The following is a 15,844-nucleotide window of genomic DNA, read 5'->3' as shown; positions in this document are numbered from 1 at the left end:
ATTATAGGATCATCTATTGAGGTGATGATGTGATTTTTATTCAGTTTTCTAATTGATTTTAGGATCTTGAACCATTCCTGCATTCTTGGGATTCTTGCAAATCCCACTTGATCATGATGTATGATCCTTTTAATGTGTTATTGATTCAGTTTGCTAATATTTTGTTGAGGATTTTTTTGCATCTGTGTTCATCCGTGATATTGGCCTGTACTTTCCTTTTTTGTGTGTGGTATTTCTGGCTTTCATATTGGGATGATGCTGGCCTCATAGAAAGTTCAGAAGCATTCTTTCCTCTGCAATATTTTGGAAAATTTGAGAAGGATAGGTGTTAATTTTTCTCAAGATATTTGTAGAGTTATCTGGTCCTGGACTTTTGTTTACTGGGAGTTTATTACTCAATTTCACTTCTAATAATTGTTCTGTTCATATTTTCTATTTCTTGCTCATTATTAGAGTGTATATTTCTGGGAATTTGTCCATTTCTTCCAGACTGTTTTATTGTTATGTAGTTGTTTGTAGTAATCTCTTATGAGCATTTGCATTTTTGTCATATAGGTTGTAACTTCTTTTTCATTTCCGATTGTATAAGTTTGGCTAAAGGTTTAGCCATTTTATCTTTTCAGAGAACCAGCTGTTAGTTTCATTGGTCTTGTCTGTTGTAGTCTCTCTATTTCTGCTCTGATCTTTGATTTTTTTCCCCTTCTGCTAGCTTTCAGTTTTGATTGTTCTTTTCTAGTTCCTTTGTGTGTAAGGCTAGGTTGTTTGAGATTTTTGTTTCTTGAGGTAGGTCTCTATCACTATAAACTTCCTTCTTATAATTGCTTTTGCTGTATCCCATAGATTCTGGATTGCTATGGTTTGATTTGTCTCAGTAATTTTATTTGAGTTTTTTCAGTGATCCACTGTTTAGTAGCATATTATTTTAGACTCCACATATTTGTGGGGTTTTTGCATTTTTTCTTGTAGTTGATTTCTTATTTCATAACATTATGGTCAGAAAAAAATGTTTGATATGAATTTCATTTTTCTTAAATTTATCGAAACTTATTTTGTGGCCAAGCATGTCATCTGTCCTGGAAAATGGTCCACGTGCATTTGAAAAGAATGTGGATCCTTCTGCCTTTGGATGGCATCTATAAAGTCTTACCTGTTTTAATGTGTCATTTAAGCTCAGTGTTTCCTTATTTTCTTCTAAAAAATTTTTATTGGAATGTAATTGCTTTACAATGTTTTAGTTTCTGCTGTACAATGAAGTGAATCACTATATGTACACATACATCCCCACCCTCTTGGACCTCCCTCCCACCCCTCACTCCATCCCACCCATGCAGGTCATCACAGAGCACCGAGCTGAACGTCCTCTGCTTTATAGAAGCATCCACTATCTGACGCTTGGTAGTGTGTATATGTCAATCCTAATCTCCCAGTTCCTCCCACCCTCCTTTTCCCCTCCTGTACACATTGTTCTCTATGTCTACGTCAGCATTCCTGCCTTGGAAATAGGTTCATCTGTACAGTTTTACTGGGTTCCACATATATACATTAATGTACAATATATGTTATTCTCTTTGACTTAACTCACTCTGTATGACAGACTCTGGCTCCATCCACATCTCTACAAATGACCCTGTTTCCTTTCTCTTAGTGGCTAATATTCTACCATGTATCTGAGCCCCATCTTCTTGATCCATTCCTCTGTGGTTGGACACTTAGGTTGTTTCTGTGTCCTGGCTACTGTAAACAGTGCAGCAGTGAGTATTGGGGTCCGTGTGTGCTTCTGAATTATGGTTTTCTCAGGGTATATGCCCAGAAGTGGGACTGCTGATTACTAGTAATTACTAGTAATTACAAAGGGATTACTGTACCTTTGTAGTATAGTTTGAAGTTGGGGGTGCCTGATTACTCCAGATTACTGTAGCTATTTGGGGTCTTTTGTGTTTCTGTGCAAATTGTAAACATTTTTGTTCTAATTCTGTGAAGAATGTCACTTGTAATTTGATAGGGATTGCATTGAATCTGTGGAGAAGGCAATGATACCCCACTCCAGTACTCTTGCCTGGAAAATCCCATGGACGGAGGAGCCTGGTGGACTGCAGTCCATGGGGTCGCTAAGAGTTGGACATGACTGAGCGACTTCACTTTCACTTTTCACTTTCATGCATTGGAGAAGGCAATGGCAACCCACTCCAGTACGCTTGCCTGGAAAATCCCATGGGTGGAGGAGCCTGGTGGGCTACAGTCCATGGGGTTGCTAAGAGTCGGACATGACTGAGTGACTTCACTTTCACTTTTCACTTTCATGCATTGGAGAAGGAAATGGCAACCCACTCCAGTGTTCTTGCCTGGAGAATCCCAGGGACAGGGGAGCCTGGTGGGCTGCCATTTGTAGGGTTGCACAGAGTTGGACACGACTGAAGCGACTTAGCAGCAGCAGCAGCATTAAATCTGTAGGTTACTTCGGGTAGTATATTCATTTTCCCAGTATTGATTTTTCCAATCCAAGAACACAGTATATTTCTCCATCTATTTGTGTCATCTTTTATTTATCAGTGTTTTATAGTTTTCTGAGACTACAGGTCTTTTGCTTCCTTAGGTAGTTTTATTCCAAGGTATTTTATTCTTTTTGTTGCAGTGGTAAATGGGATTGTTTCCTTCATTTCTCTTTCTCATTTTTCATTGTTAGTGTATAGAAATGCATGAGATTTCTGTGCATTAATTTTGTATCCTGCAACTTTACCGAATTCATCGATTACCGCTAGTCGTTTTCTGGTGGCATCTTTAGGATTTTCTATGCATAGTATGTCATCTGCAGACAGTGACAGTTTTACTTCTTCTTTTCCAATTTGTATTCCTTTTCTTTTTCTTCTCTGACTGCTGTGGCTAGAACTTCCAAAACTATGTTGAGTAACAGTGGCAAGAGAAGACATCCTTGTCTTATTCCTGACCTTAGAGGAAATGCTTTCAGTTTTTCACCATTGAGAATGATGTATGCTGTGGGTTTGTCATTCATGGCCTTTGTTATGTTGAGCTAGGTTCCATCTATGCTCACTTTCTGAAAAAAAAATCTGAAGTTTTTTAAAAATCATAAATGGTTATTGAATTGTGTCAATAGCTTTTCCTGCATCTATTGAGATGATCACATGGTTTTTATTCTTTAACTTGATAATATGGTGTATCACATTGATTGATTTGCATATATTGAAGAATCCTTGCCTCCTTGGGATAAATCCCACTTGATCATGTTATATGATCACTTTAATATGTTGCTGGATCCTGTTTGCTAGTGTTTTGTTGAGCACATTCTTGTCTGTGTTCATCAGTGATATTGTTCTATAATTTGGTGTGATATCTTTGCCTGGTGTTGGTATTAGTGATCGTGGCCTTGTAAAATGAGCTTGGGAATGTTTTCCTCTGCAGTTTTTTGGAAGTGTTTCAGAAGGTTAGGTGTTAGCTCTTCTCTAAATGTTTGATAGAATCCTGTGAAGCCATCTGGTCCTGGACATTTGTTTGTTGGAAGACTTTTAATTGCAGTTTCAATTTCATTACTTGTGATTGGTCTATTTATATTTTCTATTTCTTCTTAGTTCAGTCTAAGAATTTGTCCATTTCTTCCAGGTTGTCCATTTTATTTGGCATGTAGTTTTTGTAGTATTCTCTTATGATCCTTTGTATTTCTGTGGTGTCAGTTGTTTAATTTTATTGATTTGTATCCTCTCTTTTTCTTGATGAGTCTGTCTAAAGATTTATCAGTTTTATCTTCTCAAAGAATAAGCTTTTAGTTCATTGGTTTTTGCTATTGTTTTTCTTTCTTTCTGCTCTGATTTGTATGATTTCTTTCCTTCTACTAACTTTGGGTAGGTATATATTGTACTTACTGGCATTCTTTTAATCATTTTGAGGCATTTTTGTAGTTCTTTTTTTTGTTCCTTCTTTTGCCTTGTGATTTGATGATTATCTTTAGGGTTGTGTTTAGATTCCTTTCTCGTGTGTGTATCTGTTATAGAGTTTTGGTTCATTTGGTTCATTGGTTAGTTACCATGTGGTTTATATATAGCAATATATATATATATATATGTAATTAAGTTGCTGATCTCTTAATTTCAAATACATTTTAACAACCCAGCATTTTTACTTCCTCTCCCACATTTGCTGGTTTTTGGCATCATATTTTACAACTTTTGTGTCCCCTTAACTACTTATTGCAAATGATTACTTATAGATGATTTTACTATACTTCTGTCTTTTAATCTTCCTACTAGTTTTATATGTGATTGATTCACTACCTTTACTGTAAGTAACTGCCTTTACCAATGAGTTTTTCCTTTCTTAATTTTCATGTTTTTAGGTGTGGCTTTTTCTTTTTCGCTTAGAGAAGTCCTTTAATATTTCTTGTAAGGTTGGTACGGTGGTGCTGAACTCTTACCTTTTGCTTTTCTGTGTAACTTTTGATCTCTCCATCAGATGTGAATAAAAGCCTTGCTGGGTAGAGTATTCTTGGGTAATAGATTTTTTTCCCCTTTCATCACTTAAAAAATATTATGCCACTATCTTCTGGCATGCAGAGTTTCTGCTGAAAATTCAGCCGATAGCCTCATGGGAATTCCCTTGTACGTAACCTGTTTTATTTCCCTCCTTTTAATATTATCTTTCTCTTCAATTTTTGCTGTTTTAATTACAACATATCTTGATATAATCCTCTTTGATTTGGTCCTGTTTGGAACTCTTTGTGCTTTTTGAAGGTAAGAGGCCTGTTTCCTTTCCAGGTTAGAGAAGTTTTTAGTTATTATGTCTTCAAATGTGTTCTCTGCCCACCCCGCCCCCTTCCTTCTATCATACAAATGTTAGCTTATTACTGACTGGGGGGATTTTTGCAGAAACTAATGGCTGTGGCCAGTGATTTTATTTTGGCCGGCCCCAAATTCTGTCATTTCAGTGACGTTTTGTGGGTTATTGCATTTGACAGTTATACCTGACACGTCTGGAAAGTCTTCTCCAGCACTGTGAGTTTCATTTTTACTTTCTATAGCAGAATCAATGACCTTTTTTGGAGCCCCTCAGGCTACTCTATCCTTGGGGTTTCCCAAGTAACAATACTGGTGTGGGTTGCTATTTCCTTCTCCAGGGGTTCTTCCCAACCCAGGGATTGAACCCACGTTTCCCGCTTGGCAGGTGGATTCTTTGCCACTGAACCACCTGGGAAGACCCTCTGGGGTATGTATGGGTCTTGACTAAACCAGACTCTGTCCCTCCTAACCATCTTGTGCTTCTTTCTTTATATTTTTAGTTGTAGAAAATCTTTTCCTCTAGATGCCAGCCTTTCTCATCAATAGTTGCTCTGTAAAGAGCTGTAATTTTTGGTGTGCCTGTGGGAGGTGGTCAGGGACCTACTCCACCATTTGGCCAAGTTTTCAAGAGCTAAAGTTTAGTAAGGCCTAACTCTCATGTCAGACCCTGTGCTGAGCACTTAACACATTTTATTTAATCCTATCAGGCTTATAAAACAGGTGCCATCATTCCCATTTTAGAGATGAGAAAGTTGAGGCACAGTGAGATTAAGTAACTTGTCCGAAGTTGCTCAGCTGGTAGGGGCTGGAAGAGCCAGGGTTTCCACCCAGGGCAGCAGTTTGACTCATACTGCTGCTTTGTGACACCTGGGTCAGGAGCTCAGGGGGGATCTGGGTTTTAACTGTAGATATGGAGTCATCTGAGGCTGGGACAGCACTGAGGCCTGGGGAGCCAGCCAGGGAGCATTCCGGGTGTCAAACTTGTCCTTGGATATCAGGGGTAAGTACCTGCATCACTGAGGTGTCCTTGAATTTGGGGTACTGTGGGGGACCACAAACTGTATCTTAAGCATCACAGCTCAAAGCTCCAAGGCCCCTCAGGGTCCTTGGCCCAGAGGAAGGGGGAGGTGGGATGGTGTAATATGGTTGAGAGCAGCTTTAGGATGAGCCCCCACAAAGACACCTGAGCGCGCAGGTCCCAGTGCCAAGCAGCCCCCCAGGAGCCCAGCTCCAGGCAGGGAGGCATAGCAGGTGTGGCATCCAAGCTGTTCCCCAAGAGCCTTTCCCAGCAGCACTTACACAGAGCTCACTGGTCCCGAAGGAGCAAGCATTTTAAAACTTCAGGTAACCCAAATCTTAGACAGCTGATGTCCTTAAGGGCACTACAGGACCCCTAGAGTTCAGTGTCCCCACTTTTCAGATGAGGATACCGCGGCCCAGAGGAATTAAGTGACTCAGCCAAAACTGTCCAACTAGAGGTAATGGTGGGGCAATAATTTCTGTCCTATGATGGCCAGAGGGTGGACACAGCAGGCCCTCCACCTACTGAGAATGTGTAGCCACGACCTTCTTTACTGCGTAAAGGGCTTTCTCTTATGATGATGGCCCTTCTCCTTCTGTCCTACAGGACAAAGCCTGTTGGAGCTTTTCTTACTCTAGTCCTTTAGCTCCCCTAGGTAACTACCACCAAGTTCGGACTTGTTAAGGTCAGAGAATTCTGGAGTGAGGAAGACCGCAGAATGACACAGAACTCGGCCTGCAGTGCTTTCTGAAGACCACTCGGCACCGCTGTCTGCTGGAGCCTTGGAGTTCCTCTTCCCACACAGGTGAGGGCTTGTCCAGACCCCTGCCACGATCCCGCTGACCTCTGGCAGGGCTTCGCCACTGCTGCTCAGCAAAGAAACGAGCAGTGCGCCTGGTCCCCTGAGGATGGAGGCTCCCTCTGGATAGATCTCCTAAGCCCTTGCTGCTCAGCAGCGCGATGCCTGGACCAGCAGCATCAGCATCTGCACTAGCAGAGGACACCCCGGTGATCCCTGGCAGTGGCACAGGGGGCGGCACCGTGCTGGTCTTCTTCCCCAAACCACCTTCCTTTGTTAGCAGACCACGGGCATCTTCAGTAGTGTCACCACCTGAAATGCAGCCACCAACGCCCTGCAGCACTTTGTGCTTCCCCTAAAACCTCCAGAAAGACACACTGGGACCAAAAGGTTAAGCGATAAAAGGTCTTGGCTTTTTTACAGGATAAACACTCAGGTTGCTCAAGAAAGGAGACAGATGTATGTACGCCCAAGAGCAAAGTCATCTGGGGCTTTTGCTTGGGGACAGTAATTTATATCATTCCCAGATTACTAAAGGACAGAAAACTGGAAATACATTTAGATATTCTTTAAAAGATGTTTAGAAGAAGAAAAAAAACCTTTTGTATCCTAGAACTTACCTAGAAAGTTCACTTATGTATGTGCAGCAGTCTTTCCGTTCCCCAGCAGTACCAGTTACATGAGGTGGTTCTGTTTTCATAACTCTTGTTCTTTTGCTGATGAGCTGACCTACCACTTCCCCCAACCAATCTAAGAATTTTCGGTGGTTCCTGCTGGTTGTCAGTAAAAACACACAGGAGTCAAGGAAATGTTTTTTTTAAGACTTTTTTTTTTTGGTTTTTAAAGAAACTGCATACATCATCAGAGACAAACAATAATTTAAATACCATGCAGTTTCTGTCTGTACAAAACCTAGGCCATTGAGCTCCAGTTTAATTTGTATTCTATTTACATTGTCTTCCTCATACAGCCGTCGTCGGTTAAAGCAGAACACGGGAGCGCGCTCCGGTGCAAAGACAAACTATGGACAGACACCCGGGAAGCAACCAGAGAAAAGCAACCATTTGGGGGATCGACAGACAAATGGGAGGAAAAAGTCGTTTAAGGGGACCTTCGCCCACTGACTGTGCACAGGGGAGCCTGAAATTTCATTCACCGAAGCACACATCACGGTTTTCATTCGGCAAGTATAAATACACGTTCATAGGCAGGAGAAAAATAAGCTCGGAGGTTTTCATCACATCCACCGCCACATCGTTTGGTTTTTCTAATCTGACATAAAGGCTAAAGTTTTACAGAGCTTTGAGGGCCTTTGGGGAGGAATAGGTCAGCGATTTCCAAGGAGCAGGTAGGCCCAGGGCAGTCTCCTCAGTCCTGGATAGGGTGGGGACCTCGGGCAGTGTTTGATAGATCAGAGGGAAACATTTTGATTTGAGAAATCTCAGGTTGTTCTTGTGCTAATGCAAATGACAAGCTCAAACTGTAGCTTTTTCATAAAAAGAGGCGCACTGTAAACCAGCTAGCCTACCTTTTTCCCACAGCCCCCCCCCCATATCAAACTGTCATTTTGGAAAGAAACACACTTTTTTCAGTTGTTTTAACAATGTGGCAAAAAGGAAATTTGGATAGATTTCTGTAAATACCTCAAGATTTCAAGAAAGGAAAGACAGCAGAGGGTCCATCCTACGACCTACAGAGGTTGCTGAGCCACTTCCAATGGGCTCAGGAGAGCCCAGTTTGGGGCAGTGACACGGGAGGGGCACCTTCAATTTGCAGGGAGTTACTTCCGGAAAAAGCTACTCTGCAGGAGAAGCAGAAACTGCGTTCAGTTTCTTCCACCTGCAAAGTGGCTGCAACAATGGGGCACTTTGGGTGGGAACCCACGACCCCTGGCAGGCGGGCTTCAGGGAACTCGACTGAGGCATCATGTTCCCAAGAATCTGAAAGGCCTGGAACCCAAGCCAGCAGAGAAGCCCCTGGCCTGTGTGATAGGCTTCCAGGCAGTAGAATGAGGTCCCTTAGGACTCTCTCTTGGGCCAGGAGAAGGCTGACCATCACAACACTAGAAGCCCAGGCTCAGACCCCGGCCAAGTGGGCACCTCGGCTGGGAACACGCGCCCATGCAGAGGAGTTACACGGAAGAGCCCTGCTTCCTTCATCACACCATTTGCACATTCAAACGTCAGTAAGTCTTTCGGGAAGACACTGTTTACAGCCACGCTAAAATCCTGGCCACATTTTCCCTGAACAACGCCTCCACCCACGGCGGTTAATTATCCGGATTCAACATTCAAAGAAGAGAGGAAGGGGGTGACACGTCTTCCCAGGGCTGGGCGCCAGGTGCTGCGAGGAAAGCGTGCGCCAGCTTGGCACCAGCCGGTGGGCACCACCTGGAACACTGCCCGAGCTACCCTGCCAGGTGCATGGTGACCCCACCCCGGGGAGCCGTGAGCGCCAGCAGAGGAGCCCACCCTCACCCGTGGTGATGGCGGGGCAGCCCCAGGGTAATATGATCCCACGCGGCTTGGGGTGGGAACTAGTTACCTCTTTTTTTTTTTTTTGTGGAAGGCCAAGCTGGCATCTTCTTAAAGCCTGGGCCTGTGTGGTAGGGCTCTAGCCATCACCGGGAGAGCTGGTGGAACGACCGAGATCATGGCAGGAGGCCAGGCGGAGCTTCGCGGCCAGCCCGGAGGGGAGGAGACCTGAAGCAGCTCAGGCGGCCCCCTGCGGAGAGCGGTCAGGATCTGGAGCGGCCCCACCTCTGCCACACCCTGTCCCCACCGCTCTCCTGTGATCACAGGTGAGGAGGACGGACAGAGATCCGACCTCTGTCACCCTCACCAGCCTCCAGACGGAGAGAAGGGGTGCTCCCTGGAGAAGCAGGTACCTCCCGGTGGGCGGGGCCGGCGCCTGCCCCCACCCTGGGGCTTCTGCAAGGACGCCTCCGGGCGCGGCCAGCCTGGAAGGGGCTCGGGTGGTTGTGGAGGACCTGCTGGGGGAAGCCAGCCCTTCAGGAATGGTTCCTGGCCTGGTCCTCAACTCGGAGGCTGTTAAGGGCCCTGCCACCCGGTCCCCGGCCCCGGGGTACACGCAGAGAGAATGAACATCAGCCAGGCGGTTGGTCACCCCAGCCTGGGTGCCTTCCACAGCGGCCTTATGCTCGCAAGCATGCCACTGAGACAGCAGAGGCTGCTGGCAGACGTAAGATCCCCTGTGACTCTGGGCTCGTCTAACGACAGCCTTCCCCTGCAACACCAGAGATTCCTGGAGGGCAGCCGGCTCGGCCCGAGGACAGGACAGGCACTCGTGCCTGCCTTCCACACCTGGAGCACACGCACTCTGAGGACGGCCCGGCGACCACAGGCTGCCCTAGGGAAGGGCTCTCCCCGTAGTTCACCACGTGGGTGGTGCAGCCTCCTTCTGATCGGGCGCCACCCCTGGGCCGCCTGCTTCTGCACAGTCGTCCCAGGACAGATCCACCGGCTTGGCATTCTCTGGACTCAGGTGACAGACACTTTGGCGGTACAGGCTTGAGGGAGCCTCAGCGAACGCAGTACCTGCCGGCCTGAGGCCCAGGGCCGCTCTGAGCGCAGGCAAGTCTTCAGTGCCCCTGGTCTGGGATGGGGCACAGTCCCTTATCCGCGGCGGCGCCAGCAGCTGAGCTGTAACCATTGCGTTTTTGCAAAGAGAATCCTGTGTTTCCTTTTCTTTTTCTTCTTCTTTTTTAAAAAAGGCAGTTCATAAGATTTACATCGTAATGGGGAAGTGAATAAATACCAGCACTTATGGTTCTTATAAATTTATGTTTTGAAGACAGCGTAGCACTCAAGAGGAATTCGACTGTTAAGGTCGGTGAAACCTAGGAATACAAAACAACTTAGTCAAGACCCAGCGGCTGCCCATGGTGTTGGACCTGATAAGGCCAAGCTCTCCAGCCTCCATCCTTGTTTGTGACAGCCACAGGGAGGCTTAAATCTCCAACCAAAGGCAAATAAATCTCCACAGGACCCCTGGAGAACTTGAGGCCCATCCAGCACACCCCTGGTTTTGGAGAAGTTTAGTCTGGAGCTCCCCAGGGGGGCCACAGCCCAGGTAAGGATTCAGCAGCAAGGCAGGGACCCCCAAGCTCCTGTCCCCGAGTCAGGTACTGTTTCTCCCAACGTTCAACCAAGGAAACAGGCAGAAGGAGGGAGCTAATGGCCTGTCACTAACCAGCCCTGTGACCTTGTGTCAGCCCCTCCAATCTCTGTCTGATTCAGTTTTGCCAAGAAGCACCACACAGGACTGTCTGAGAAAAGGACACTGAACCACAGGCGTGACCCCCACGTAGAAGTACCATGTGGATCTGGTACCCTGCCCCGGTTTGGTCTCTGCTGTAATCAGCAATGACCTTTCCGCCTCAGCTTATGTTTTCATAAATACCCACTCCGTCGTGGTCCAGCACTCAGCAGATCTTTAGTCTGCAGGCTCTGAGAAGGCTGCATTCAGCCCAGACCTCACACACACTCCTCTGCTTTCAGTAACCACAGTGGAACCTATGCATCCTTCCATTTGGATCTTTCGTCTTCCTCTCTCACCGCACCCACCACTGCACAGCACTCGTCCTCCAGAAGCAGCGAGGACAGTTCAGTCCAGGGGTAAATATAATTTGAAGCAGGGAAGAAAAAAAAAAGAAACCTCTTGATACTAACCTTGTTAAATGTCTACTCAATTCATGAACTTCCATTTCAGTGCTTTTAAATTCGTTGAGCTCCTTCCGAATGGCAGCCTAGAAGAAAGAGAAGCCCGTGAGTGTGCGGAGGAAGCAGACAGACAGCAGCTCACCTTCTATTTTATTCCTGAAAACATCAGGAAACCTCTTCAACAAAGTCAGACAGGGGCGTAAAGTAGATTCTTGCCACTGGGAGAAACAGTGTCACCCTGAGATACTCTTTAAAAAGTGGAAGTGTTAGTCACTCGGTTGTGTCCAACTCTTTACACCCATGTGGACTGTAGCCCACCAGGCTCCTCCTCTGTCCATTGAGTTTTCCAGGTAGGAATACTGGAGTGGGTAACCAGTCCCTTCTCCAGGGGATCTTCCTGACTCAGGGATCGAACCCGGGTCTCCTGCATTGCAGGCAGATTCTTAACCATCTGAGCCACCAGGGAAGCCCCTTTAGAACCTATGAAGAATCCCCTCCCCACCAAATCTAAGATGCAAACAGTTCGATTTGGGGTTCTGCCCGGAGCTGTTCATCTGGGCAGCGAGAGGGCCCGTCCACCTGGCCCACATCCTGGGGTCCCTGGTGCACACTGAAAGGTCAGCCCCTGGTCTTGCTGCAGTGGATTTAAGCTCAGAATGCACAGTGACGCCTCAGGATGGGTCCTTCCAGAGCTGGTGGGTCAGATTCCCCAATCAAACTAAGGGAAGGAATGTGGCCCTTCCCTGGAGCCTGCCCGCCAGGCCGTCCGCCTTCAGTGCCCACCCGGGCACCCCAGCTCTGCTCTAGGGCTCTGTGCAGGCTCCCAGCAGCATGCTAGAGACCCAGCACCCGGCCACGAGGCCCGGGCAGCCCTCCCCACCCCTCTCACTTTGTCGGCAGCAGTGAGGCGGGTCCAGGGCTTGTCAGCCCTGCGGTCATAGTCCTGAGCGTCGGCCACCTCCACGTAGTCGCTGAAGCGGATAAGGATCTTCCGTTCCCGAAGCTCCTCCACTGTGGGCCTCTGGCTGAGCTGCGGGAGAAAGACACGGACGCGGTCAACCAGCCATGTTTTAGATCACTTGGTCCACCAGTGAGTGTACAGGTGAGAACCCGAGGTGGAGAGGCGCAGCTGACGCATCACACGCCCGGAGGGGGGGCAGGGCCCCGGGGACCCAGGGCTCCTGATTCCTGGCCCCGGGGCTTCTCCAGACGCTGAAGGAGTTGACGGTCTTGTGAGCCGCCTTCAGGACTACGCAGACCAGCAGCCAGGCTGCTGAACACTGCAGTGTGTCTTTCTGTGTGGGTGTGATGGGTCTTCCCACATGCACCTGCCTTTCCCATCAGGCGAACCGAAACCTTACCCAACAGGTTTGTATTATTCTGGATTCATGAACTGACCTCTGTGTGTCAAATTTAGTGCTCTCTGCAAGAAGGGTTTGTAATCTTTGCGTTTCAGATACACAAAAGTACATGCAAACTCTGGGGTGCGCAGGAATTAGGAGTGTGTTGTTTTTTGGGGTCATGGAGACCCTGCCCCTCACTAGCTCAGATGAAAGGTGCGCCCACAAAGGCAGAGCGAGGCTGCGTTGATGCCGAGGAAGACTTGGGACGGGTTCTCTAGAGAAGTCTGTGGTGAAGGAATGAAGCAACTGAGTCACTTCGCCATCTCTCGTGTCACCTGCTAGCATCCTCCCTTTGTACTTTCACAGCTCGAGGCTGACGTTCCTATTATCTCTTCCTGTCACTAGGTTTATTCCTTCTGGAGCAACATAGTTGCTCTCTCTTTAGGATGCTGTCAATTCATGTTCAACCAAAGTTATTTAAAAGCAGTTTTTCTCTAAGCCCTAGACTGTGTTTAATTCTATTAATAGAAGATGCAGTCAAATAGAATCTTAGCACAAAGGCCTATAAAACAAACAGGCAAGCAAATCCAAACCACTTCTCGCTGTTCTGACTCTCTATCTTATGCAGCTGCCATACACCTTAGGCTGGTGCCAGAATGTTCCAGCTTGCTACCAACTGGCCTACAATCGAAGAACATTATTAGATGACTGCCTGGCCGGCACTGAACAGAATGGTGACACCGACTGCCAGGCTCCAGATGGGACCCAAGCAGCCTGCTGCTACCCCTCAGCCAAGGGAGGAGAGACCTGGGGATCACAGGTATGTTGGGTGTGACTGGTCCCCTGTCTAGACCCTGTGCAGCTCCCCCTCCGAGTGGCTCCAGTCTCTCCTGGGTTTCCCAGGCATTTTGGTGTCAGCGGTGGCCTCTTGCAGGAAACCAGAGGTTTCCCAGGCTCGATGGTCAGGGTTTGCTGTCAGCAAAAATGGGGGTCTGTCCTGACTCAGAAATGAGTGCAGGGAGCTTCGTAGTGTCATTATAATACAAAGAAACATTTACCACAATACGCTCAGTTGTGTCTGACTCTTTGCAACCCCATGGACTGTAGCCTGCCAGGCTCCTCTGACCATGGGATTCTCCAGGCAGAGTACTAGAGTGGGTAGCCATGCCCTCCTCCAGGGGATCTTCCCGACCTAGAGATCGAACTGGGTGTCCTGCATTGGCAGGTGGATTCTTTACCATCTGAGCCAGTTGAGTACTTCACTATCATGATAAATGTCTGTCTGCATTAAAAAGACTCCTACTCACAGCCTGGTTTGTGTTTCTGACTGGTAAGGTTTACCCTGGGGTGGCAAACAGTTCTGTTTGTTCAGTGTGCCATGCAAGCATGGAATTTCTAATTTAAATTTCTGGAAATTATGGTCTGGATTTTGCTCATAGCCTGTCTATGGTAGAGTCTGGAGTGAACAGAAATCTAGAGATTGGCTCTGAAGGTAAGGGACTCTTTTTCATGCCTGAATCTGATGGGGATGAGGAAGTGGGCCCAGGTGCTGCCAGGGAGTGAGCGAGGAGGGCCCTGGGTTTTCCTGCTGGGAGAGTCTGACTAACCACCACCGGGAGTCCGTCATGAGCAAGGGCTCACAAGCCTAGCCATGTGGGCTGAGGAGAGGCGCCTTTGGCTCAAGACTGGCTCTCATCTTCCAGGTAAAGTGAACCCAGGTTACCTGCCTGGATGCTAAGGAAACAGTCTCTGCAGCCAGAGCTGGTTTTCTGGGAATGATGGGCTGCAGAGGTTGGCAGCAAAAGTGTCACTTGCAAGCACTCAACAAAAGGGTACACGTCAAGACCCAGATTCCACTACTAATACGACCTGACCCAGGTAAAGTTCTTCCCTGCCTTCCCTCCAGCCAGCCTCCCTCCCTTCTTCTCACCCATCCATCAAGCTAGCCAGCAGTTTTTTGGAAGTGGGAAACAGGCATCTACTAACAGAGGAAGCGTATGATTTTTTAGGTCCGTCTCAGTTTGGCAGAAGAGAATGCCTGGTCTGTGGCAATCAGCATCCGCTACTGTGTCTTCTTTCTCTCAGGTCTTGACAGGAGGATATGGAGGCTATCCTGGGGCTGAGGGAAGTTACGTGCCCCCTGCCCTCTGGCATCTGGTCTTGCTGTGATAAAGGCTCCTGAGGAGCAGAACGTGTCCAGGGCCAGGAAGTGGTACAGATTCCCTACCAGCTGCCAGGCCCCACACCTCTGTTCACAGAGCCAGATGTGAAAGGTACTTTTAGTCTCTCCCTTATAAAAAGCAGCCTATCCCTTCCCTCAAGCTCATTATCTCTAATTCCCCGAGCCCGTCCCAGGGGATAGCAGATGCTGAAATTACAAGGCACTTTTTCTGGCAGAAGAGAGAGGTAACTGAGAGGAGGAAGAGGCATTTATCTTGAAGACTTGCAAGAACTATGGGTATGTGGGGACCCCACCCCCTCACTCTCCCAGGGGAGATGGGTGTGGGAGGAAACCCTCTTCTCTCACCCCTTCCTGCCAAATTATGCAGTTAGTCAAGTTTTCCCCTGCAAGATCATATACTTTTTTTTTTTTTTAAAGAGAATTAACTTCATGTCCAAATCTTTCTGTATTACTAGCTTTTAGCAAGAAATCCTCAAGTTTAGGAGAATTGGGGGTGGGTACCAGCAGTCAACTCCCGTGAACATTATAAAAATCTGATTAAACGTTTGTATCAGAAACGTGGGGTCATTACCAGTCTCCTTTGGATACCCTCATCATTTCCAGGACCCACTTAGAACAATCTAGTGCATCTCCCCTGGTCCCTGGTCCCCTTCGCTGCTCAGTCTCAGGAAACGGGGTGCCCTGCATCCAAAGGCGAGGTGATCTTAAGGACGTAAGACCCAGACCTGGACTGGGGAGAGGGCCCCTGGGTGAAGAGAGGGCCCGAGCTCTCGCTGTGGCTCTCAGACCCTTGCTTATCTTACTCCTGTTAACTGGGATGGCCTTTGGCTTGTCACCAGATGTCTGGGGTGCTCTAAGGGTGAGAAAGCACTGAGAAACAAATCATCGCCTTCGTAACTGGTATGGTATTTCAGAATCTCTGAATTTCTTCCTTTGCATAATATGTCCATGGAGAAAAACCATTAATAAAAACTTTAAAAATTAATTTTGATGTGCTTTGAGTATCTTTCTCTCAAGATGGTCACTGTAGGAG

At 47.2% G+C, this 15,844-nt stretch overlaps 1 protein-coding gene and 1 long non-coding RNA gene across 12 annotated transcripts in view; one reads left to right on the top strand and one right to left on the bottom strand.

Moving 5' to 3' along the window:
• Positions 1-7,437: 7,437 nt before the first annotated feature.
• PHACTR1 (phosphatase and actin regulator 1) overlaps positions 7,438-15,844 on the bottom strand; it is a 515,267-nt gene continuing 506,860 nt past the window's right edge. For 6 of the 11 annotated variants that reach the window (XR_005722669.1, XR_005722671.1, XR_005722673.1 and 3 more), the window contains 2 exons: positions 11,296-12,316; positions 7,438-10,463 (listed from right to left, as the gene is read on the bottom strand). Coding sequence is in view for 5 of the 11 variants with exons in the window: in XM_040249267.1 (XP_040105201.1) it covers positions 10,448-10,463; positions 11,296-11,372; positions 12,176-12,316 (234 nt within the window). In the remaining 6 variants the exon portion in view is untranslated. The remainder of the gene's footprint in view (positions 10,464-11,295; positions 12,317-15,844) is intronic. The other 5 variants (XM_040249267.1, XM_040249269.1, XM_040249270.1 and 2 more) reach the window with 1 other exon arrangement.
• Positions 12,303-15,796, top strand: LOC120869922. The gene is made up of 4 exons (XR_005722674.1): positions 12,303-12,388; positions 13,258-13,449; positions 14,333-14,507; positions 14,715-15,796. It is a non-coding gene; the product is annotated as an uncharacterized LOC120869922 (long non-coding RNA).

The sequence above is a fragment of the Oryx dammah genome, unplaced genomic scaffold, assembly GCF_014754425.2.
Source record: "Oryx dammah isolate SB20612 unplaced genomic scaffold, SCBI_Odam_1.1 HiC_scaffold_11, whole genome shotgun sequence".
NCBI classification, from domain to species: domain Eukaryota; kingdom Metazoa; phylum Chordata; class Mammalia; order Artiodactyla; family Bovidae; genus Oryx; species Oryx dammah.
This window is presented reverse-complemented; position numbering and strand designations above follow the sequence as displayed.